Source organism: Chenopodium album, chromosome 12 (assembly GCF_948465745.1).
Source record: "Chenopodium album chromosome 12, dcCheAlbu1.1, whole genome shotgun sequence".
NCBI classification, from domain to species: Eukaryota; Viridiplantae; Streptophyta; class Magnoliopsida; order Caryophyllales; family Amaranthaceae; genus Chenopodium; species Chenopodium album.
This window is the reverse complement of record NC_137845.1, coordinates 53,973,286-53,994,587: the sequence shown is the minus strand read 5'-3', so window position 1 is coordinate 53,994,587 and position 21,302 is coordinate 53,973,286. Positions and strand designations below refer to the sequence as shown.

The following is a 21,302-nucleotide window of genomic DNA, read 5'->3' as shown; positions in this document are numbered from 1 at the left end:
AAATGTGGAGAGTTAACTTTTCCTTCAACCATTCAATGTTCGCACTTTGCACTTGAACTTGTTTAACTCTTCCTTTATACCTTGTTGCTTCATAAATTCTCCTAAAAACATACTTCTGGAATTTCGTGAGCTTCTCAAAGAACGTAGTGTTAACATCAGGAAATGGTACAATACTATGAACCATCCCATAATCCCAAGCTCTGTAGTGCTCCGCTACATATGGTGCCCTCCATTCCCGTGAATGTGGATGAATTGACACAGTACCCACTCTGGAATTGGTGTTGAATATTATTCTACTTCCCCATATATCATAGACATCATACATTTTGTATGACCCTGATACAACTAGATCATACAGAACCTAAAATTGTTATCTTTTATTTTATTTAGTATTATATCATGAATATTAGGAATGAGTCTCAGGATAATGACCATCACTTCGTACACGAGGAACCTTCAAACTGCTACATGACAACTTTTAATTAAACCATCTCGAGATCTTCTTTTTGATGAAACAATCATGGCCTCCATCAAGGCCCAAGTGGAGGGTGAAACCTGCTCCATTGCTTTATCAGTTTCTTTAATAAGAGTTTTTCTCTCTGCCTCCATCTTTTCTAATTGATGGGCAGGAGGTTTTTCTGATGTTTTGTGCTTCTTCGCCATTAGCCAATTCTCTAGTTAGACTATCCGCTAAAGAATTCTTCGATCCCTGTATATGTTCAACAGTAAAAGAGAATTGGTTAAGTCATAATTGCCAACGCAGGAGTCTCCCTTGCGCTTGCATATTAGACAAATTCTTTTTAACAAAACTGAGTATGCCTTTGCAATCTGTTCTTATTAGGAACTCTTTAGGGGCTAAGAAGATTAAGAACTTCTCGATTCCTCTAATGACTGCAAGGATTTCTTTTTGCATCTTAGGATAATTTAACTCAGCTTTATTAAAACTTCCACTGCTATATCTGCAAAGTCTTTCTCCTTCTTTGATTTTTGACACATCACTCCAGTGCTCATTACTAGCATCTGTTTCAAGGATTAACTCATCTTCACTAGTAGGTAGTGTTAGTACAGGAAGACCTTTACATATAGCTTTTAAATCTTGAACAATTTTGGAATCACTTTCCTTCCAGTTCCAATTTATTTCTTTCTTGAGTTTTTGTTGTAACAATTTTCTTAGTAGAGCAAGATTTTCTATGAAATCAAAAGCATAGGTTAAACATCCTAGAAATCTTTCTAGTTGTTTTCTATCTTCAATTTTATCTGGAAATTTTTCAATCTTTTCTAGAATATGTTTTTGCAATATTATTTGTCCTGCTTTAATTTCTAATCCTAGAAACTCAATTTCTTGTTTAGCATAAACACATTTATCCTTTCCAAGGATTATACCATGCTCTGCACATTTTTGAGTTACTGCTTTAAGATCATTCTTATGTTGTTCTAAATCTTTTGAGAATATTAGAATGTCATCTATATAGACCAAACAACAATGATTAAGTTCTCTAAAAATATTATCCATTCTCCTCTGAAATATTTGTGGAGCATTTTTTAATCCAAAAGGCATTACTAACCATTCATAATGCCCTTGAGGGGCACTAAATGCAGTTAATGGAATACTTTCTTCTTCCATTTTAATTTGCCAATAACCACTCTTACAATCCATCTTAGAAAACCATGTGGCTCCTTGTATTCTATTGAATAACACAGTTTTGTTAGGAATGTAATAGCCATCAAAAATAGTATTGTAATTTAGCTGTTTATAATTAATGACCATTCTAGCTTTACCTCTTTTTTCTTCTGCATGATTTCTTACCATGAATGCTGGACTATTATGAGGACTTTTGCTATTTCTTATTAGCTTTTTATTCAAAAGTTCTTTTATTTGTTCATCAAAATCATGTATATCTTGATAGGTATAGACCATTTGTCTTACTCTAATAATCTTATTAGGATTTGTTAGAGTTATCTTAGCAAATGCCTTATCCTTCTCCCAATGTTCTAAAGGATTTGTTGAATATACACTACAACAAAATGAAGCTAAGGTAACAATGAAAAACCATTCCCTAATATTAAAAAAGTGTTGCCTTGTATCTAAGGCAACACATATGAGGCGTAGTTTATGCCCCCGTTGTCTATTCATAAGGCAACGCATTTTCGTACAAAGGCAACAATTTAAAAGCCAAGGTAAAATAATACCTAAGGCAACATTTTTACAAAGGCAACAAATGAAAATTGTTGCCACTTTAGGAGACGATTCAAAATTATTACCTTTTGTCATAATATAAAACAATCTTTTCACATGTTGTATTTGCTAGTAATAATACAAAAGTGTTGCCAAATATTTTAAAGACAACATTTAGAAAACTGTTATATATAAATTAAATGACTACAATAAATCGGCTATTTTTTTTTCTATTGCAATATATTACTATATTATATTAAAGGAATGAGAATGTGTCGTACTATTTTGAATTTGTTATAATAGAAAAATGTTGAACATTAAAACATGTAATAAGCATTTGACTACAGAATCCCAAACTTATAAAATTAATTAGTAAAACAGTACAACCAAAACAATATCAACTTGTTTTCAACATCAAATCTATCTAACTAATCTATTGTTTAATAGAATGTTGTAGGCCATAATACTAGTGTAACTAAAAAATAGAAGAAATAATAAAAGGTTAAAGCAACTTCAAATTGATCCATAAAGTCATATTCATCTTCTTACTCGCAGACTTCTTCATCATCTTCTTGTTCATCTCCCTGTTAAAAAAAAAAATAGATAAATATTTTAACTTAGTATCACTCGAATACAAAAAAAAAAAAAAGAAAAAGAAAAAAAGAAAAAGAAAAAAAAAGAAAAAACGGAAACCTTGGCCACTTTTCAATCTATACTTTGCGTATATAGAAATCAAAAGGTTTTTACCTTGGATGTAGAAGCCGAAGAATGAAGTCGAAGCATTTCTGTTGTACTACCACCATCCTTCTCAGATTGATTATCAAGAAATAAAGAGCCAAGCATACTTAAATCAAAAGACATTTGTGGATTTTGTTGTTGAATTTGAGAAAGGATGGAGCTAAGACCATATGCTATCTCCCTTCTATCTTGTTGCCTTTTGTACTCATAATCTTTTTGTAGAGCTTGAACCTCCTGAGCATGCTTCTCTTCAGCTTCCTTCATCAAGGACTTCTGCTTTAATTGAGTTGATGAAACACCTCTTCCATGAAAATTTAATCGATACTTTTTCTTGTTATCGGAACCAATAATAGTTGAAATCACATTTTCAACCTCCTCCTCTGAATCTAATTTCTCAAGTTCAGTCTATATTTTAAAAGATAAAGGACAAATTAAATGCAAAGAAATTAACATGAAATTAATATCGACAAAATTAAATACAAAAAAATTAACATGAAATGAGAATGAATCTTACCATCAATTTGTCCCTTAGGTCACCGGGCTTTCGCTTTGTTAGCTTCTCCTTGCGTGTTGCTATGAACATTTGAGCTAAACTAGGATTTTTGGTTGTTTTATTATCCTTTTTCTATACAAGAGTAGTGAGTGTCAATCATTTTAATGTAGAAATAAAACCAATAATAAAAGTGATGAGAAATGTAAACAAACAAACAAACTCACCCACTTATATCGAACCCTAGCAAAACTCTTTGGTCCTGAAGTATGCATAATGTTCTTTTCCTTTCCAACTAACCGATTTGCTTTATTTTGCATACATCGTTCCTGACAGATTAGGACGGTGAACTAATGAATAACATTTTTCTTAAGACAAGAAAAATACATTTGCTATAAAGGCAGGGATATATAAGAGAATTGTACAAATGTAATACCTCATATTTGACATCATTCCAAATCTTTAACAAGTCTTGGAACATATTTTTTGGGACTAGTTTTGGTCGTTTGATCATCCTTGTTTTATCATTGTCATATTTATGAAAGTGTACTCTTTTTAAATAACATTTGTACCTTCTCCAAGCAGCACCAATGGTTTGCAAAACCCATTTTTTCCCCTCAATTGGGACAATAAAATGTTTCTACAACAATAAAAAAAAGAAGTTATACCAAAGTGATCATATTGGCACTGTTAAACAACTCACTGCCAATTAATTAATCTTAATCACAAATCAAGAACATAAGAAAACAACTCACTGAAAGTCTGGAACCTATTCTAGCACTTACAAAACAAGTCACTGATCTTAAAAAGTAGCAGGCAGCCAAGCAGAACACCAGGTCAGATCGACAACAATAATGACAGTTGGGGTTCAATTTTTTTACCAAACATATGCCAATTAAGAAAGTTTAACATGACACTCTGACATGATAGCAGAAACCATATAGGACAAGTTAAGCAATTATAAAACATTTCTACCATATTTATTTAATTGAATAAGTAACTCACCAAAACATAATCCCAAAGTTCTTCTTTCTTTTCGTTCCTTAGTATGGGCCAATTCTTGACAGTCAGTGGTAGGATATTTGCTTTTCGAGCTATTGTTCCTAAGAAGCTAATGAACTCATTGCATGTATTGTCATCCGGACCAACAGGTTGTCCATGCTCATTCAAGGTAATTTCCAAGCGTTCTTCTTCGCTGCGTCCATGGACTTTGTAGCACATAGTGGGTCCTCTTCTAGGCTTATCCTTTTCAGCTAACATGAGCAAAGAAATTCAAATGTTAAAACAAATAATGACTGATCATGCATGCAGGTAAAGATTTGTAAATACAAAAATGAAAGATAGCTTGCCATTTTCTTTATCATTCTTGTCATTATTTAAGTGTTCAACTTCTAATCCGAGCATTTCAACCGGTTCTTGTGATGTATGATTAGGGGTTGATGAGCCACCATGTGAAGAACCCAAATCAACATTCTGCCGACGTTTTGCCAAAGCTGTTGCCACTGCCTTTCGAGTCAGAGCCTTCATTTTGCGAATCTGCAATCAGGAACAAACATGGAAAACAGAAAGAAATAGAGTACTCTAATATATGTATGTACAAACGTTATACAATAAAACATAATGTCACATAAAAAAAAAAAAAGTTACACACTATAACTCTTGTTAAATTTATAAGCAATTAAATGATCATAGACCACACATTCATAAGAGCATTTATAAGCAATTAAACATAATGTCTAACTAAGCATGTGCTTCATGTAGCCTTGGGGATTGTGTTCTTTAGTGTTTCAGACACCATATTGACATAAGAGGCCACATTTGAGCTGAACTTTAGGTACATGAGCATACAAGGATAATGTGATGGACCAAACTGATAGGCCACCACAGCTCAAGCCCAAACCTGTATTGCAAAATCAGGGAAGGGGAAAACCACAACGGCACAAGGAAACAAAATTAATTAATTGCTAACGAATAAAGGACAGGGGAAGAGGGAAGTGTGCAGGAATGGGGAACAACACTCACTAGTGGAGCAGCAAACTTGGAGCACCATGTCAGATTAGATGGAGATAAGACAAAGTGAATTAAGGCAGCCTCTTTTATATTAGACAGAAGCCTTGTATATATAAGACAAAATGTAGCAGCACATTCTCAATTTAAAACCCACATTCTCAATTTTAAACCCACATATATACAGCAGCACATCACATTTTGATGCATACAGAAATTACATTTGCAAAGAACAGAGATATACTTATTTATAAATGTGTAGCATAAAAACAACTACCTTCCATTGAATAGAATTGGACTTGTCTCTCTTGTTAGACTGTGGAACGGGTAACTCTTCATCGGCGGAATCAAGCTCATGCTCCACATCTTGGTTAGGCCTATAGAGCTCATCGTCTCCCGAAACCTTTTTCTTTTTATTCTTACTTTGATTGCCTCTATTATTTTGAACTAGCGCCATCAGTGACTTAGCCTTTTCCTTCAAACCTAATTCTTCCATTCTTGTTAAATTATTTTTAATCGTTTCCATTCTCAGCCTCTCATATTCTGCCATTCTTGGTTCATGAGTTTGATGCTCATCGCCTGAACCTCTTATAGCTCCAAGCTTAGTGGATTTTTTCTTTGTCATACTTGGAGCTAATTGATTTTGAAAATGAATCCAATTATACAGAAGAAGAAAAAGCATATATATATGTAAGCACTCATAAAGCAAACTTGTACAAATAAAGAGTAAGGAATATATAACCAAACAAAAGCTATATGCATATTGACCAACGTAAAAAAAAGGGATAAAAAAACATGAATATCAAATTCCAATTTCAGTTCAGAATCAATTAAGAAATCAGTGAAGAAATAATGTAGTTTCGGTAATGAGAGAAAAATGATGTAAAAGACCCAATATCCAGACCACAGTTACAGGTTTACACCAAGAGTAATCATATAAAGGGAAGGCCCAAGAGGAAAAGCACAAACAGCACACTATGCAGGGCCAACAAGGCATTAAAGCACAACAGGACAAATGTAATTACTTCTTTACTCAAGGAGGGAGCTGAGCAAGGTTAAATTGGAGTTGCAGAGCTGATTCTTCAATAAAATAGTGACAAAATTCTTTAATGTTAGGTTTACTTATAAACTTGTAAGCTTGAGTATATATATGAATTAAGGCAGTAGTAGTCATTATGTTTGCATTGTGAGGAATTTTGAAAAAGAGATAGTTAACTGGAAGTTTCCCATCGTAGAGACTTATCGCCTCAAGTTGTCAAGTTATCCCTTGTTGCCAGAGTTAATAAAAATTACTCAAGCTTTATTTTTTTCTTACATTGTTCTTACAAGTTTGGTCTTCAAATATCAGTCTATACCAAATGACAAACAGAGACTCCATCAAAAAAAAATATATTGATGCTTCCAAATTTCAGCAACATAGACCTTAGCTTGAATCCCCTAACATAGTTCAATCAGTTAAAAGAAGGGATGAGCTGTGACCTCAAGCTATAATTAACACATCTCAACCATACCTTGTTGCTTTTGAAAGGCCATCATAAAGGGATAATTCTTTCATAAAGTACTTTACTAGTCTCAAGCAATTTAGCATAAAGTTGAATAGATACATTGGAAGCACTTTTACTAATAACAAATTGCCTACCATTTAGCACACCCTATCTCAGTAACTCCTATTATTAACACACACCTAGATTTCCCTCTTTCTGCACAAGGAGTATAAAAAGTAGTCTATATCAATAATTTAACACATAAACAAATCAAGCACCTAAGTTTGGCAATTGGCTGGGTATGATGTAGATAATTTAAAGTCTTTTCTTTAGTCTCCACTCTCCAATTGGATTGAGATGACCTAAGCAAGGAGATAATTGCAAGTCGAAGCAATCGACAAGTGTTAATTTGATAACAAGAAGTCATATACTTTGTATTTTGTATAAACTGATTAAAACCCAAATCAAAAATCTTTCCAAAAAGAATAAAACCACCACAATTATTTGTATCATCAACTAATTGCAATTATATATATACCCACTCCTTAACAAATGCATAATCACCGCAAGCAACAACCACAAGTTAAATAATTTTAGTAATTCAATCAATTATAAATCTAACCAAGAAACATAACCAACAAAATTAAAAAAAAAAAAAAAAAAAAACAACAACAACAACATAATTAAGACAACCTAGAAGATATGTACATCTGAAAATCAGATCCAATATCAAATCAAGCAGTTAAAAAGATTAAATTAACTAGGGAGATAAAAGGGGCAATGGTAACTTACAAATGAAATTCAGAAAACAACGAAAAATTTGCCGGCATCAAACCCAACTAGCTAATCATAAAAGCAAAGGAAGCAGTGTGAGAAGAGAGCGATGCAACTAGTTAATTATAAAACAAATTCTTTATACTCTTAATTAACTCTCACCTGAGTAGAAAGAAAGGAGGTGAGTAACCGATTGATGGATATGATGTTTTTAAGGTGATGAGTGTGTTGTATACTGAGATCAACAACTAAAAAGTGGAGTAACTGCTGATTCATAATGAAAAAAATTTGGAGCCAAAAACAATTCACCATTTCGCGGGTTTGGAGAAGAAACCGGGGTTGAGGAGTTGACGAGTTTAACTGTTGAGGATGATGATTTTTTTTTTTTTTTTTCTTTTTTTAGGAAATAAATGTGGAGTATAGGATATTAGGAGTTAGGACTTAGGAGTTTAGGACCGACTCTGGTTCTTCACTTTTTATTTATTTTTTCTTTTTTTTTTAATTTTTTTAAAGATTGGTTGAAAGATGATTCTTCGCTTCTTTGTAGCTTACTTGGGAATAAACTAGGGGACCTTACTTGGTTAGTTGGGTGGAATTAAAAAATATCTTAATGAAACAAAATTGTAACGTCATATGACGAATAAAGTAAAATGGCTAAAATTTAGTTACAACTTGCTAATTTGTGGATGGTAATCTATTATTGGGATTAAAAAAAATAATAATAAATAACAAACTATTTTTCTTTTAAGAAAAACATAAATAAAATAAACTTTAATGTACAATAAATATCATATATTCGCATTAATATTTCCCTAATATGATTATTAGTTAGTCCGCTATGAACAAATATTAGCCCCCCCCCCCCCCCCCCCACCCCCCAATATAAATAAAAATTAAAGATTTGTAAGTAAAAGTAACTATTATATCCATATAAAATTTTATAAAATCTTATTGGCTTAAAATTACCCAAGAAATTAAAAGTTATCCAAAATTGGCAAAATAGTTACCATACTGAACTATTTCAAGTTTCTCTAAAGCATGTTTTATTTTATCTAAGCTAACGTAATAAAGGTGAACACAATAAAGTCTTGTTTGTAATAATTTTAATTTTTTATGAAGTTTTATACAAATGTAATATTGAATCAAAATTGGCAAAACTGTAATCAAGGAGATCCAAAGTCAACTGATGTGAAATAGACCCAGTCAAACTCGTGTTGAACCTAATACTCCAATTTGAGCATCAATACAAAGTTAATGGCTTTGCTCAAATCTGACATGGACCCGACAGCTATTGGCCCGACTCAAAATTAAACTGACCAAACCGAGGTTGTTTAAAAGGGTAACCTTGACCATTATGACAATCTATTATTAATTATACAAATGTGAAAGTCAACTTATTTTATAGAATAACAAGAATCATATAGTGAGATTTACCATTAAGTTTTATACACATGTGAAAGTCACATTGTTTATTATGTTAATAAGTTTTATAAAAATGTTAAAGTCAAATTGTTTTATTATTAATAAGTCTTGTGCCGATTTCACCAAAATTAATCTCAACTGATTCTAGTTTGACAATCATGAACTTAACCCGGCTCAACATCGACCTATACAGATATATGATGTAATCCAAACTATTTTGAGCCGATTTGATGTTAGCCCAACTTGTTTTTGAACATAACAAGTTGAATTCTAATCCAAACATTTCAGGTTAATTAAAATGGTAACTTTTACTCATTATGATCCAATCACTAAATGATCTGATCAACCCGTAATTGAATTGATACTATATAACCAGTTGATACTAATCATGTTCTTATATAATTGACATAGTGAAACTTGACACATATGCATTAAATTAGATAAACTTGATTTTTTATATTGGTAAAAAATATTAAAAAGAGATTATAAAGATTTAGTATAACGGAGTAATACCTATTTAAGACTATATTTCATGATAAAATTTTATTTTTACATGTTACTAAAAAACGATGGTCAAAATTAAATTAGCATAGAATTAGTGAAAAAAGTCAAACATGTGATCTTCACTCAATAGATATTGACTCAAAATTGACATATCTAACCCAAAATGAATGAGGTGGATCAAAATGGTAACCACAACTAAGGCTATGGTTCCACCCCGCCTTGAGAGGAATTTGACTCATTATGACTCAATCTGTCTATGGTCAGCACGTAATTGCTACAACATTTCAAGTTGACAACTCTACCTATAACTAATAGTCAAATTCTAATTCATCTTACCATCACTAATCACACTTTATTTTAGAAAATACACCGGAGTATATTTTTTTATTTTGACACAACATATGAAATACTACCTCCGATAATTACTATGTGCAACAAAGGAATATTTTATGTCTCACAAATAATATCCCTTTGTTGCACATAATAATTAACGGAGGTAATATTATAATTGATAATAACATACTTCGTATAAAGTTTAAGTTCATGATTATCTCTTTCAATAAATCTAATCATGATTTAATAATTGTATGTTCCCCTCACAAAATACTTCATACTATATTATTATTATTAAAGATTGGTTTGAGTAGTGCTAATTAGTAGGAAATTTTTGGATTTAGCATCTCTTGATTTACGATGCGTTTTATTCACCTAATTTTTACTTATCTAAACTTATTACCCTTGTTAGAAATTTATTTTAGTTATAAATTGAATTTGGGTAGCTCTGATTAACCCTTATCACAACTAATCTGAACTTATCTTATCTGAATTTATTAACCCTGATCTAAAATTATTTTTCCTTAAATAAGTGAAAATAAGGTGAACATAACAGGGCTATAGCAGTGTTCTTATATAAAATGAAAAAAGAGAATTTCATTAAAAAAAAAAAAAGGAAAACACAAAACAAACCCAATTAATTCGTTAGTAGGTGGCAGGCACACAAAATCAAATAGACCTATAACAAACTTCCCACAAAATCAATCACCGTTCTTACTTTTCATTAAAAAAAAAAAAACAAAAAAATTGTTAATCATATTTCCCCAAAAGTCGAACAAACCCCAATTACGAAATCAAAAGATTGTCTCTGCGCTAAAATTAGATTTTGATTACTATTTTCTGGTATCAAATTGCAATTTATTGGAGTAGATTGTTTGGTATCTCTTGTCTGGAGTAGATTGAAGCAGCTTGTAGATTGAGGAAGAAACAAACACAAGTAAGTTTGTCAACTCGACTCAACTAGTTATTTTAATTTCATAGTATGTCAGGCTAATTCTTAGTAGGTTTGAAAAGTTAGGGATTTTTAATTATTTTTTATCAAATTAGATCAGTATGTTTATTGTTTAATTGGTTTGATAATCTAAATTAATAAAGAAGACAAACAATCTTATAGTGGGATAACATAGGTAGATGATCCTTAAATGTTGACAACCTCTAGGTTATGGCTCTATATAATATTGCGTTCTTGATTTATAATGTGATGTATGGATAATATAATTTCTATATATATATATTTTTTGAAACAAACTAAATAGAATCTAAATTATATTATTCATTAGGTGCTTGTTGCAATTCTCTTTGGCTGTATTGGATGTAAAATAGAATCTGATGTATACATAGGATTGTTAGGTGCTTGTTACCATTCTCTTTGGGTGTATCTGTTTTGCGGTGTGACTCAATTGTGGTATTGTGACATTTGTGACCTTTAATTGTTGAGAGTTGAAATTGAATATGCATTTTTATTTGCTGAAAGTTTGTCGATCTTCTTATTTTGATTTAGCCAATCAAACTGTTCATGTCAATATATGATTATTAGTTTATTACCTTTTTTGTTGATCCTCCACATAACTTTTTATGTTATAGAGTATTATAATGGCAAACATAAACAAAGATTGGATTGATGCACCCCATAGTGCCGAAGAATATATCAAAGGAGTTGAGAATTTTCTAGATTTTGCATTTCTAAATTCAACCATGGACACAGAGGAAAATGATGAACTGGAAATTTTATGCCCTTGTATGAAGTGTGTTAACAGATATTGGTTCCCAAGGGAGGAGGTTTTCAATCACCTAATTGCTAACAGATTTAACAAGAGGTATAAAGTGTGGAACTTTCATGGGGAAGGATTTACAACAGGGTCTTCTTCAAGGGGAGATGGTAATCAGTGTGGTAATCAAAACACATTAGACAATATGGACGAGATGATTAATGATATTTTCAGAGATGTTATAGGAGGTTCAAGTTCTGAAGCAGAAGAACTTCGGAAGGGTCCAGATGAGAGCGCTAAAAACTTTTATAAGTTGTTAGAGGATGCACGGGAGGAATTATATCCAGGGTGTAAGAATTTTTCTGTTCTTTCATACACAGTGCGACTCTATCTACTTAAATGTCTTAACGGGTGGAGCAATTCTTCTTTTGATAAGTTGATGAAGCTTCAATGTGATGCCTTTCCATTTGCAAAGCTTCCTACTTCTTTTCATCATGCTAAAAAAATGGTGAAGAACCTTGGACTTAATTACAAACGAATTGATGCGTGTCCTAATGATTGTATGTTGTATTGGAAAGAACGTGCAAATGACAAGTCTTGCCATGTTTGTAAAGCTTCTCGATGGAAGTTAAATGAGAAGCAAAAAGAGGAAGGTGCATTGCCTGACGAAGGAGTTCCTGCAAAAGTTCTGCGTTACTTTCCTCTAAAACCTCGTCTACAAAGGTTGTTCATGTGCTCTAAGACGGCTGAACTCATGACATGGCATGAAACTGATCGCAAGAAAGATGACAAATTAAGGCACCCTGCTGATGGACAAGCTTGGAAAGATTTTGATGTTGTACATTCTCAATTTGCAAGTGATTTTCGAAACGTGAGGCTAGGTCTTACTACTGATGGTTTCAACCCATTCAGAACTATGAGTGTGTCATATAGTATTTGGCCTGTTGTTTTATCCATTTATAATTTGCCTCCGTGGTTATATAATAAGTCCGAGTACAATATCATGTCTTTGATTATACCTGGTCCTTCTTCTCCCGGTTATGATATTGATGTTTACTTGCAACCATTAATTGAGGAATTGAAGGAGTTATGGGAAGTTGGAGTTGACACATATGATGCTGTGAAAGATGAAACATTTTCTTTAAAGGCAGCCTTGTTATGGACAATCAGTGACTTCCCTGCTTATGCAATGTTGTCCGGATGGAGCACCAAAGGAGAATTTGCCTGCCCGAATTGCAATCATAAGACTTGGTCCAAATACCTTAAGTATAGCAGGAAAATGTGTTACATGGGACATCGTAGATCTTTGAAAGAAAATCATCCGTGGCGTCGTAATAAGAGAGCTTTTGATGGTAATGTAGAGACAAGGCCTCCTCCTCCTACTAGATTCTCGGGTTCTGAGGTATTAAAGGATTTAGAAGGGTTTGAAAATAAGTTTGGGAAAACTCAAAAGAAGGGCAGAAAGAAATTTCCTTGGAAGAAGAAATCAATTTTCTTTGAGCTTCCTTATTGGGAAACTAATACCTTGCGTCATAATCTTGATGTTATGCACATTGAGAAAAACATTTGTGACAGTGTGCTTGGTACTTTACTTGATATCCCAGGAAAGACTAAGGACCATGTGGCAGCCCGCTTTGATTTACAGGATATGGGTATAAGAAATGAACTCCATCCAAAGAGAACAAATAATAGAGGGAAGTGTTTATACTCCAAAGCCTGTTTTTCTTTATCTTCTAGTGAAAAAGACTTGTTCTGCAGTGTTATAAAAGGTGCTAAGTTTCCCGATGGTTGTGCATCAAACATCTCCAGATGTGTCCAATCCAATGAGAGGAAGGTTGCTGGTTACAAGAGCCATGATGCCCACTTTATGCTTCATTATTTGCTCCAAGTTGCGGTAAAGAATGTCTTGCCTAAGCAAGTAGCATCTACTTTGATTAGGCTAGGATCCTTTTTCGGGGGTTTATGTAGGAAAGTTCTAAAGTGTAACGATCTCGATGATCTTGAATCTGAAATCATAGACATACTTTGCCAACTTGAGAAGATATTCCCCCCAAGTTTCTTTGACATAATGATTCACCTTCCACTTCATCTTGTAGAGGAGGTAAGGCTTGGGGGCCCTGTTCAAGGTCGATGGATGTATCCGAAAGAGCGGTATTTGGGTAAATTGAAGTCTTATGTAAAAAATAAAAGTCGACCCGAAGGTTCCATTGCAGAGGCCTACTTGGCAGAAGAATGCCTTATTTTTTGTTCTCGGTATCTTCATGATGATTTTAGCTCCAAGTTGAATGGAGCACCTAGAAATGATGATGATACTGCATCCAATGAAGATGGAAGCCTTTTTCCTAATGTTGGACGTCCTTTAGGTGTAAAAAAGAAAAATAAAGGCAAAAAGGTTTCCTTAGATGAGGACACTTTGATGAAAGCTCATCGCTATGTACTCTTTAATTGTGATGAAATCAATGATTACATAAGGTCCGTAAGTAATTTTAAGGTATTATTTCATATTAACTATAATTAATCTTTATTGTTTATAGTTGACTAATACAACTAAGTTGCTTTTTGATATGTATGTAGTGAACATCAAGATTTTGTGAATCGTCAAAGAAGTCAAGGTAGACGGGTTAAGCGGAGTAGGTGGGCGAGAGCACAAGAGCATAGTCATGATATTGGAGCATGGTTCAAGGATCGTATACGGGAAGAAAATGTTTCCAAAGAAATCAAGGCTTTATCCCAAGGTCCTGACTATACTGTGAGAAGTTTTAAAGGGTACCTAATAAATGGTAACAAATTTCATACAACTGCACATGAGTCAAAAAGGAAAACTCAATGTAGTGGAGTTAGTGTAACATCTTCAATGTCGAGTTTTGCAAGTTCTAGGGATCAAAATCCTATTGTTGGGGATGTAAAATATTATGGAGTGGTGGAGGATATCATTGAGTTAGATTATTTTGGTCATTTTAAAGTGGTATTGTTTCGCTGTAAATGGTTTCAAGTGGAGCAAGATGAGTTTGGGCTAACATGTGTAAATTTTAAAAGGTTATGCTATACTAATGACCCTTTTGTGATGGCTAATCAAGTAAACCAAGTTTTTTATGTGCAAGATTCCAAAGAAAAGCATTTGCATTACGTTATGGAAACTATCCCCGGAGACTTCTTTGATATGAGTGAAGAATCGGATGGTGATGTTGGAGTTTCTTATTGGAATGAATCTACTAGCGATGGTGCTCGCCCAGGGGCAACTATTGATGATGACTATGATAGTTGGTTGAGAGAGGACTTGCCTGCCACTACTGTCGACGTTCCAGAATACATGTTAGATATGCGAGCAGAGCCGGAAATTGATGATTCGGATGATGAAATCGAGGACGATACTCTATGGGATTTCATGGAAGCAAGTGAAGATGAAGCTTAGGAAATATGATTGATCCTTTCTAGTAGTCTTTTTTTTAGTGTACTATGAAGTAATAAAAGCTTATGGATTTTAGCTTAAACAATTTTTAATTTTGTTTAATTGCAAAATTATCTGTTTTAATGACCAAAAGTTTGGTTTTTTTTTTTTTTTTGTTTGCAATTATTTGATAATCTCTTGAAGCTTAATTTGTTTGTTTTGGAGTAGAATCAGCCAACTGCCCAAATAAAATAAATATGAAGTTCCTGTAGGCATATCTCATCTTGTCCTGGGTTGCTTGGCTCAAAGCTTCTTGCTTTCTTGACTGACCTGATTGATTTCCCCTGTTTTATGTCTCACAGGCTTGCAATCGTTACGAGGTTTCAGAAACTGCTTTTGGTGTTGGTATAACCTCTTAAACTAGCTTTTGTACATGGCTTGTAACGCTATTGGATCAGCTTGTGAATGTTGGAGGAGATGCTAAAGAGAAATCTAGCAGCCAGCCACCCGCAATAGCATGTAACCACCAGCCTGTGAGGCTACAGCCAGTTGCCAGTAGCAGCAGCAGCTAGCTCTAGAAGGAGGCAGCAGATAGCCGCCAACAGCATGCAGCAAGCAGCCACAAGCAGTAGACACCAGACCGTCTCAGGTAGCAGCAGCTTGTAGATATTGGGATAATATCATTTCAAGCTTTAATCTGGTAAAAATATGCTGAATTTTTCTATTGCCATGTCAGATTTTAGAATTATAACTTTGAGAATTAGATTTTAGGCTGAAATATTGCTTTATAAACTTGCTTTCTTAAGAAGCATTTCCGTGTTCCAAATCAAAGTAAATTGTATTTGTCAAGTTCCAATTTTCATACTAAAGATTCAACTTGTGTGCTTGAGATATATAATAAAGAATATACCTATGCTCTCTTGTTTGGGCCCTAGTATTTCATGTTTTCAGATTTTCTGATACTAAAGATTCAACTTGTGTGCTTGAGATATATAATAAAGAATATACCTATGCTCTCTTGTTTGGGCCCTAGTATTTCATGTTTTCAGATTTTCTGATGTATTGGATGTTCAAGTGCTTGTTACCATTCACTTTGGCATTTAAAGATCTTATCTTATATTCTTGTTTGTATGTGAGCTTATGGGTATAATTGATTTCCATGTTTATGTTATAATTGTAATCGTGTTGTCTTCCTTTTTAACTAGCATAAGTAATTCCTCTGTGTGTTTGTGCTACCTATCGAATCTTGCAATTTATTCTGAACCTCTTTCTCTCCTGGTTTTCAATATCATGATGGCTCGATACGGATGAAACTGAGACCACCTGATGAGTGTAAAATTCTAATACCAATAATTGACGAGTGAGTATCACACCAATAATATAATTGACAAGCGGATTTGTTTTTTTTTAGTTGGCTATTCGAAATGGAATTTTCTACATTGATAAAAGCTCCACTCTTCATGTTTATGTTTGTGTTTAAATTCAGATTTTGATATATTTTTTTTAGTTCTTGGTAAAGCTTTGAATTATGAGTAGTTTTCTCGATTTTTATTCATAATTAATACAAGTAATATATAGGCACTATGAGATAATTATTAACTCAATTTAGATTGGCCGATTAATGGTTGAGATAAACTGTAATGTAAGTTTCTGATTGTGATTTTCTGGTTTTGATTATAGTCACTTATGATCGCATCAATTCTTAATATAATTCGATGGCTTGACATGTCATTTGCTAGATAAGTGTGAAATTGCATAAGCATTTTGCTAATGGCCTAGTCTTTGTTTATCCTGAAATAATATATGGCATTGACTTTGGCATTCTGTTTGGGTATACCTAAGATCTCTCTTTGAAATTCATAATTGTTTCCAGAGCTTTTTATTTTTGTTTCCTGCCTTTTTCTGTTGATATGCGTCAGTTGTAATTGTCTATTGGCTATTTATACGTAAGCAATTGCAATAACAGGATTGATTGGATGAGACAAAGGTGTAACCCGTTCTTCTTAATTTAAGACCACATATATCGTATGTAATTTCATATCCCTAGCTAATCTTCGTTTCTTGATGTTCAGAAAGAAGCATTTTAAGGTAAAGCTCATCCCTACTTTCTTATTTCTTTTCCTTTGCAGCTTCTCATTCACTTTCTTCATGTAGCACTTTGTCCTTTTTCTTTACTCTCTATGGATTTTTCTAATTTTCAGAATTGATTAGTTTACCAGAATGGATTATAGCTACTAGCTATCAATCCTGACGTCTATGCACATGTTTCTATCAACATTTTGGTTCTGCCAATGGCCCTAGATTGCAGTGTCTTTAGAGTACTAAACATCACAATTATCACACCTTAAATATTCCCAATGTCCCACACTTAGCACTGTCAGCATGTCTCAAATCTGTAGAAATTAGCCATTAGCAACAGGCAGCACTTAGCCTTGTCCCACACTTAGCACTGTCAACTGTTAGCAATCGCTAGCCGTTAGCAGCAGCTGGGAGCCAGCTAGCAGGAAGCAGGCAGCAGACAGCAGGTAGCAGCTAGCAGCCAGTGGCCAGCAGTGAGCAGCCACTAGCAGGCAGCAGCTAGCCGCCAGCCACATGATGCAGCTAGCTGCCACCAGCAGGCAGTCGCCAACTACAGGCAGCAGGTATTAGGCAGTTGCCAGCCACAGGTAATCGCAGGCTGTAGCAGCAACTCTGTTAAAATATGCGGAATTCTTTCAGCTACTTTTTAAAACTTGTGTCATGCTTAATCAAGCATTCTAGCTTGAGCAATTTTGTTTTTGTTTGATTGCAAAGTATTTGTTAAATTGGACTTTAGAATAAAAATTAGTTTGAGAAAATTTTACTTTGAGTGAAATCATGTCGGTAACTAAATTAGATACTTGTAATTTTGTAAGTATTTTTATTCTCACTAGATATATGGTATATATATCCCAATTAGACACAAATATTATAAGATCTTAGGGATTTTGTGAGTTAGTTGATATTCTTAGAACATCCATGTCAGATTTTGGAATTATAACATTTGAGAATTAGATTTTGGGCTGAATATTGTCAAGTTCAATTGTTATAATAAGGATACAACATCTGTATTTGAGGCAAAATAAGGAACATAACATATGCTTTGTTAGGTGACTGTAAGTGATTTAGCTTTCTCCTGGTTTTCTGATTAAGCAACTTTAGGTTATGTGAATAATGTGCGGTACATTATAATTTCCAGCAGGATCTGGAGCTTCTTCAGGTTGATGTGGAGAGGATACAAAGGTAGAGGTAGTGCACCTGTTTTCACTAGCTCACCCATTCAATTTGAAGCCTTAGCTGTTTTATACACCCTCAACAACAGCATTTTGGACAGCAAAGCATTTGAAGTTTGGATTGATTCATCGGAGGTTGTTAAGTATTTCTGCAACGAACATTGTTGCTCGTGAGGTCAACGCAATTTACAAGGACATCAAACTTAATATTTCCACCTGTTGCTCTTACCACATCAAAAAAGTTAGTAGAAGTTATGTTATAGAGGCTCATAATCTGACTACCACAGTTAGAAAAAAAAAGCCTTATTGGGCAATATCCTTATACTTTTGATGATTCGAAAATTTGAGTGTATTCTTAGCTTAGCTAGGCACTTTTGGTATTGAAAAATAATACTACGTATATCTCAGCCCATATGAATTTTTTCTAAGTGTTATTGAGTATAATATGGTAATTACATTGTACCTTGAATACTCTTTCTAAATAAAATGTCTTGATTGTTTTTTTTTACACTTAATTAATAGAGACTATTTTTTTAAAAAAAAAAAAAAAACAATAGAGACTATTAACATAATGCTAAAAAAATAATAAATAATTATATAAGAGATTATACCCAATTTAGTATTAATAGTAGTTATGATTACATCTAACAAATTAATATATGATGGCAATGTTACAATTGTTGGCAATAATTAATTTAGAAATCAATATGTTTTTTAGTAACATGTAAAATTGTAAATTGATAAGTTGTATTAAATAAGACAATGGATACACATGAAATAATCAATATGTTTTTTTAGTAAAATTATTGCATAGGAAACAATTTTATTGTTGTTATATTTTTGGACAACATTTGAAATAAAATGTTGCCTTATGTAAAAAAAAAAGCTACATTTTACTAATTGTTGTCTTACATATTCTAAAGCAACACTTTTTAAACCGTTGCATTGTAGTGTAGTATACATTGTTTAAGATCAAGGTAACAAATATGTTTTGTTGCCTTTTACTACAAAAGGCAACATTTGTCAAATTGTTGCAATTCTATGTGTTGCCTATTCTCATTTTTTTTGTAGTGATAATTTTTCACATAATTTTTCTTGCTGCTTATTTATCTGATCTATTAATGATGAATCACACTCAGAAATTCTAAGTGCAACCTCTCGTTGTGTTGGAGTAACCCTATCACCACGCTGGTTGCGCGTAAATTCCATTGTCTGATGAGTATAAGCCTTTGTTATTTTCTGTATTGGAACAGAATGACCATTAATAGTAAAGATTATTTGATCAATGGTTTGAGTACATGGAGAATACAATCTCTGAAAATTATTTCCTATTATCATATCATGACTAGGCTGATTAGTTGCCCATAAAATAGGAATAATACATTGAACTCCTCCAATTTCTATTGGTAAATCTTCAACTATTTCAGTATGCATCATGACGCTATTATTAGCAATCCTGACTTGCATAGGATTTTTAGCCTTTTTCCACAAGAATTCTGGAAATAATAAACTTTTTCCAAAACATGTAGAACAACCACTATCAATATATGCACATAATTTATATTTATTATAATCCTCAATGCATATATTAATTGGAATATAAATGCTATTAGGATTAGTAATGGATATTTCATTACAAGCTTCCATTTGCATATTTTAACTTCATCCTCATATACTGGTTCGCTCACAGTTTTGGTCTTATATCCAATTACCTTCCTTTTATCAATAGAATTATTTGGATCTTCATTTAACTCTAAATTAGAATATGACCCAATATCAATGCTATGCCTTGCCGGTTGTTTTAAAGCCTTTTTACTTTCATATTTTTTCATTTAGTTTTTTTAGTAGAACTAATATTTCTTCTTCATCCTCTTCTGATTTTTCATCACCTTGTTTTTCATTCTTATTATTTTTAAATTTTGTCTACTTAGACTTGGTGTTCTAAGACTCATATTTCTTTGTATTTTAGGTTTTGTAGTCATTCCAATATGAAGTAATCCTGATTCATCAATTAACATTTTACTTGATCTCTTACTAACGGCAGGGTTCATAAAGAATTCTTCCGAAGTTTTTTCAATTTCATTAGGATTTACTTTTATAGGTGTAATTTTCTTCTTAGGACCTCCTCCTTGCTCATATTTCTGAGCATCGACTATTTGTTTCTTAAAGATGAGTCTATAGTGTTTACTAACTTATAAAACACCTTCCATCTTAATTGTATGGGTCATGTTCCTTTATGCATTTTCACTCCTTCTGTTAATAGCTTGATAGCTAAAAACTTTGACGCAAATGAAGCTTCTAAGCTCACATAATATCTTGGTTCACATATATAGCTTACCGTTCCTTGACTTAATTTACATGTGATACCACTAATTATTTGATTATAAAATTCTTTATGTCTAATATCACAAATAAAACTCAAGCATTTAACATCCTTGCCAAAATCTTGCAAAGGAGTTATGTATACTTGTACTGCACCAATACAAATATAGCTATAATTTCCTTTTTCTTTATATTTTTTTAATACTTTTTCAGTTTATGATATTAATTTTGGCTGCCTTTTGTTCACAATCTTCGATTACTATGCTTCCTTCCATTTCTTCACATACATATTTAGTTCTAGTTTTAAAGAAAGAAGTTTTAAATATTTTATCTTTAGTAATCTGGGGGTAATTCAGCTTTCTTTGTTTACTTGATCTAGATCATTATCTTCAAATGAATACTCAGCTCTTTTCAGTTGACCTATCGTCATTTTGCTTTTATCTTCCTCATTGTCATATGACTCTGAATTTTCTAACTCTTCTCCTTCCATCATATTATTTATTTCTTCATAGTTTTCATCTTCAAACTCATCACTAACTTCAGGTTCTTCATTATACTCATTTTCCTCTTCTATGATTTCTACTATTCCTTTATTATTACTTAAAGCCAATTCTAAAGCCTCGTCTTCTGGTATTTCTATGTAATCCCTACTTCCTAAGGCTTCCATTAATTTATGATTAGCTTTCTTACATTCATTAGCATAA

General features: G+C 32.9%; 2 protein-coding genes across 2 annotated transcripts; one reads left to right on the top strand and one right to left on the bottom strand.

The window, feature by feature from the left end:
- Nucleotides 1–2,721: 2,721 nt before the first annotated feature.
- Nucleotides 2,722–3,534, bottom strand: LOC145571376 (uncharacterized). Its single transcript, XM_081630421.1, has 3 exons — nucleotides 3,429–3,534; nucleotides 2,924–3,319; nucleotides 2,722–2,760 (listed from the first exon to the last, which is right to left on the bottom strand). The coding sequence occupies exons 1-3, from the start codon at nucleotides 3,495–3,497 to the stop codon at nucleotides 2,722–2,724; spliced, it is 504 nt and encodes a 167-aa protein (XP_081486547.1). The 5' UTR covers nucleotides 3,498–3,534.
- A 7,987-nt stretch (nucleotides 3,535–11,521) lies between these two features.
- Nucleotides 11,522–15,049, top strand: LOC145571374 (uncharacterized). Its single transcript, XM_081630420.1, has 2 exons — nucleotides 11,522–14,109; nucleotides 14,212–15,049. Exons 1-2 carry the CDS (start codon nucleotides 11,522–11,524, stop codon nucleotides 15,047–15,049), a joined length of 3,426 nt encoding a protein of 1,141 aa, XP_081486546.1.
- The last annotated feature ends 6,253 nt before the right edge of the window (nucleotides 15,050–21,302 follow it).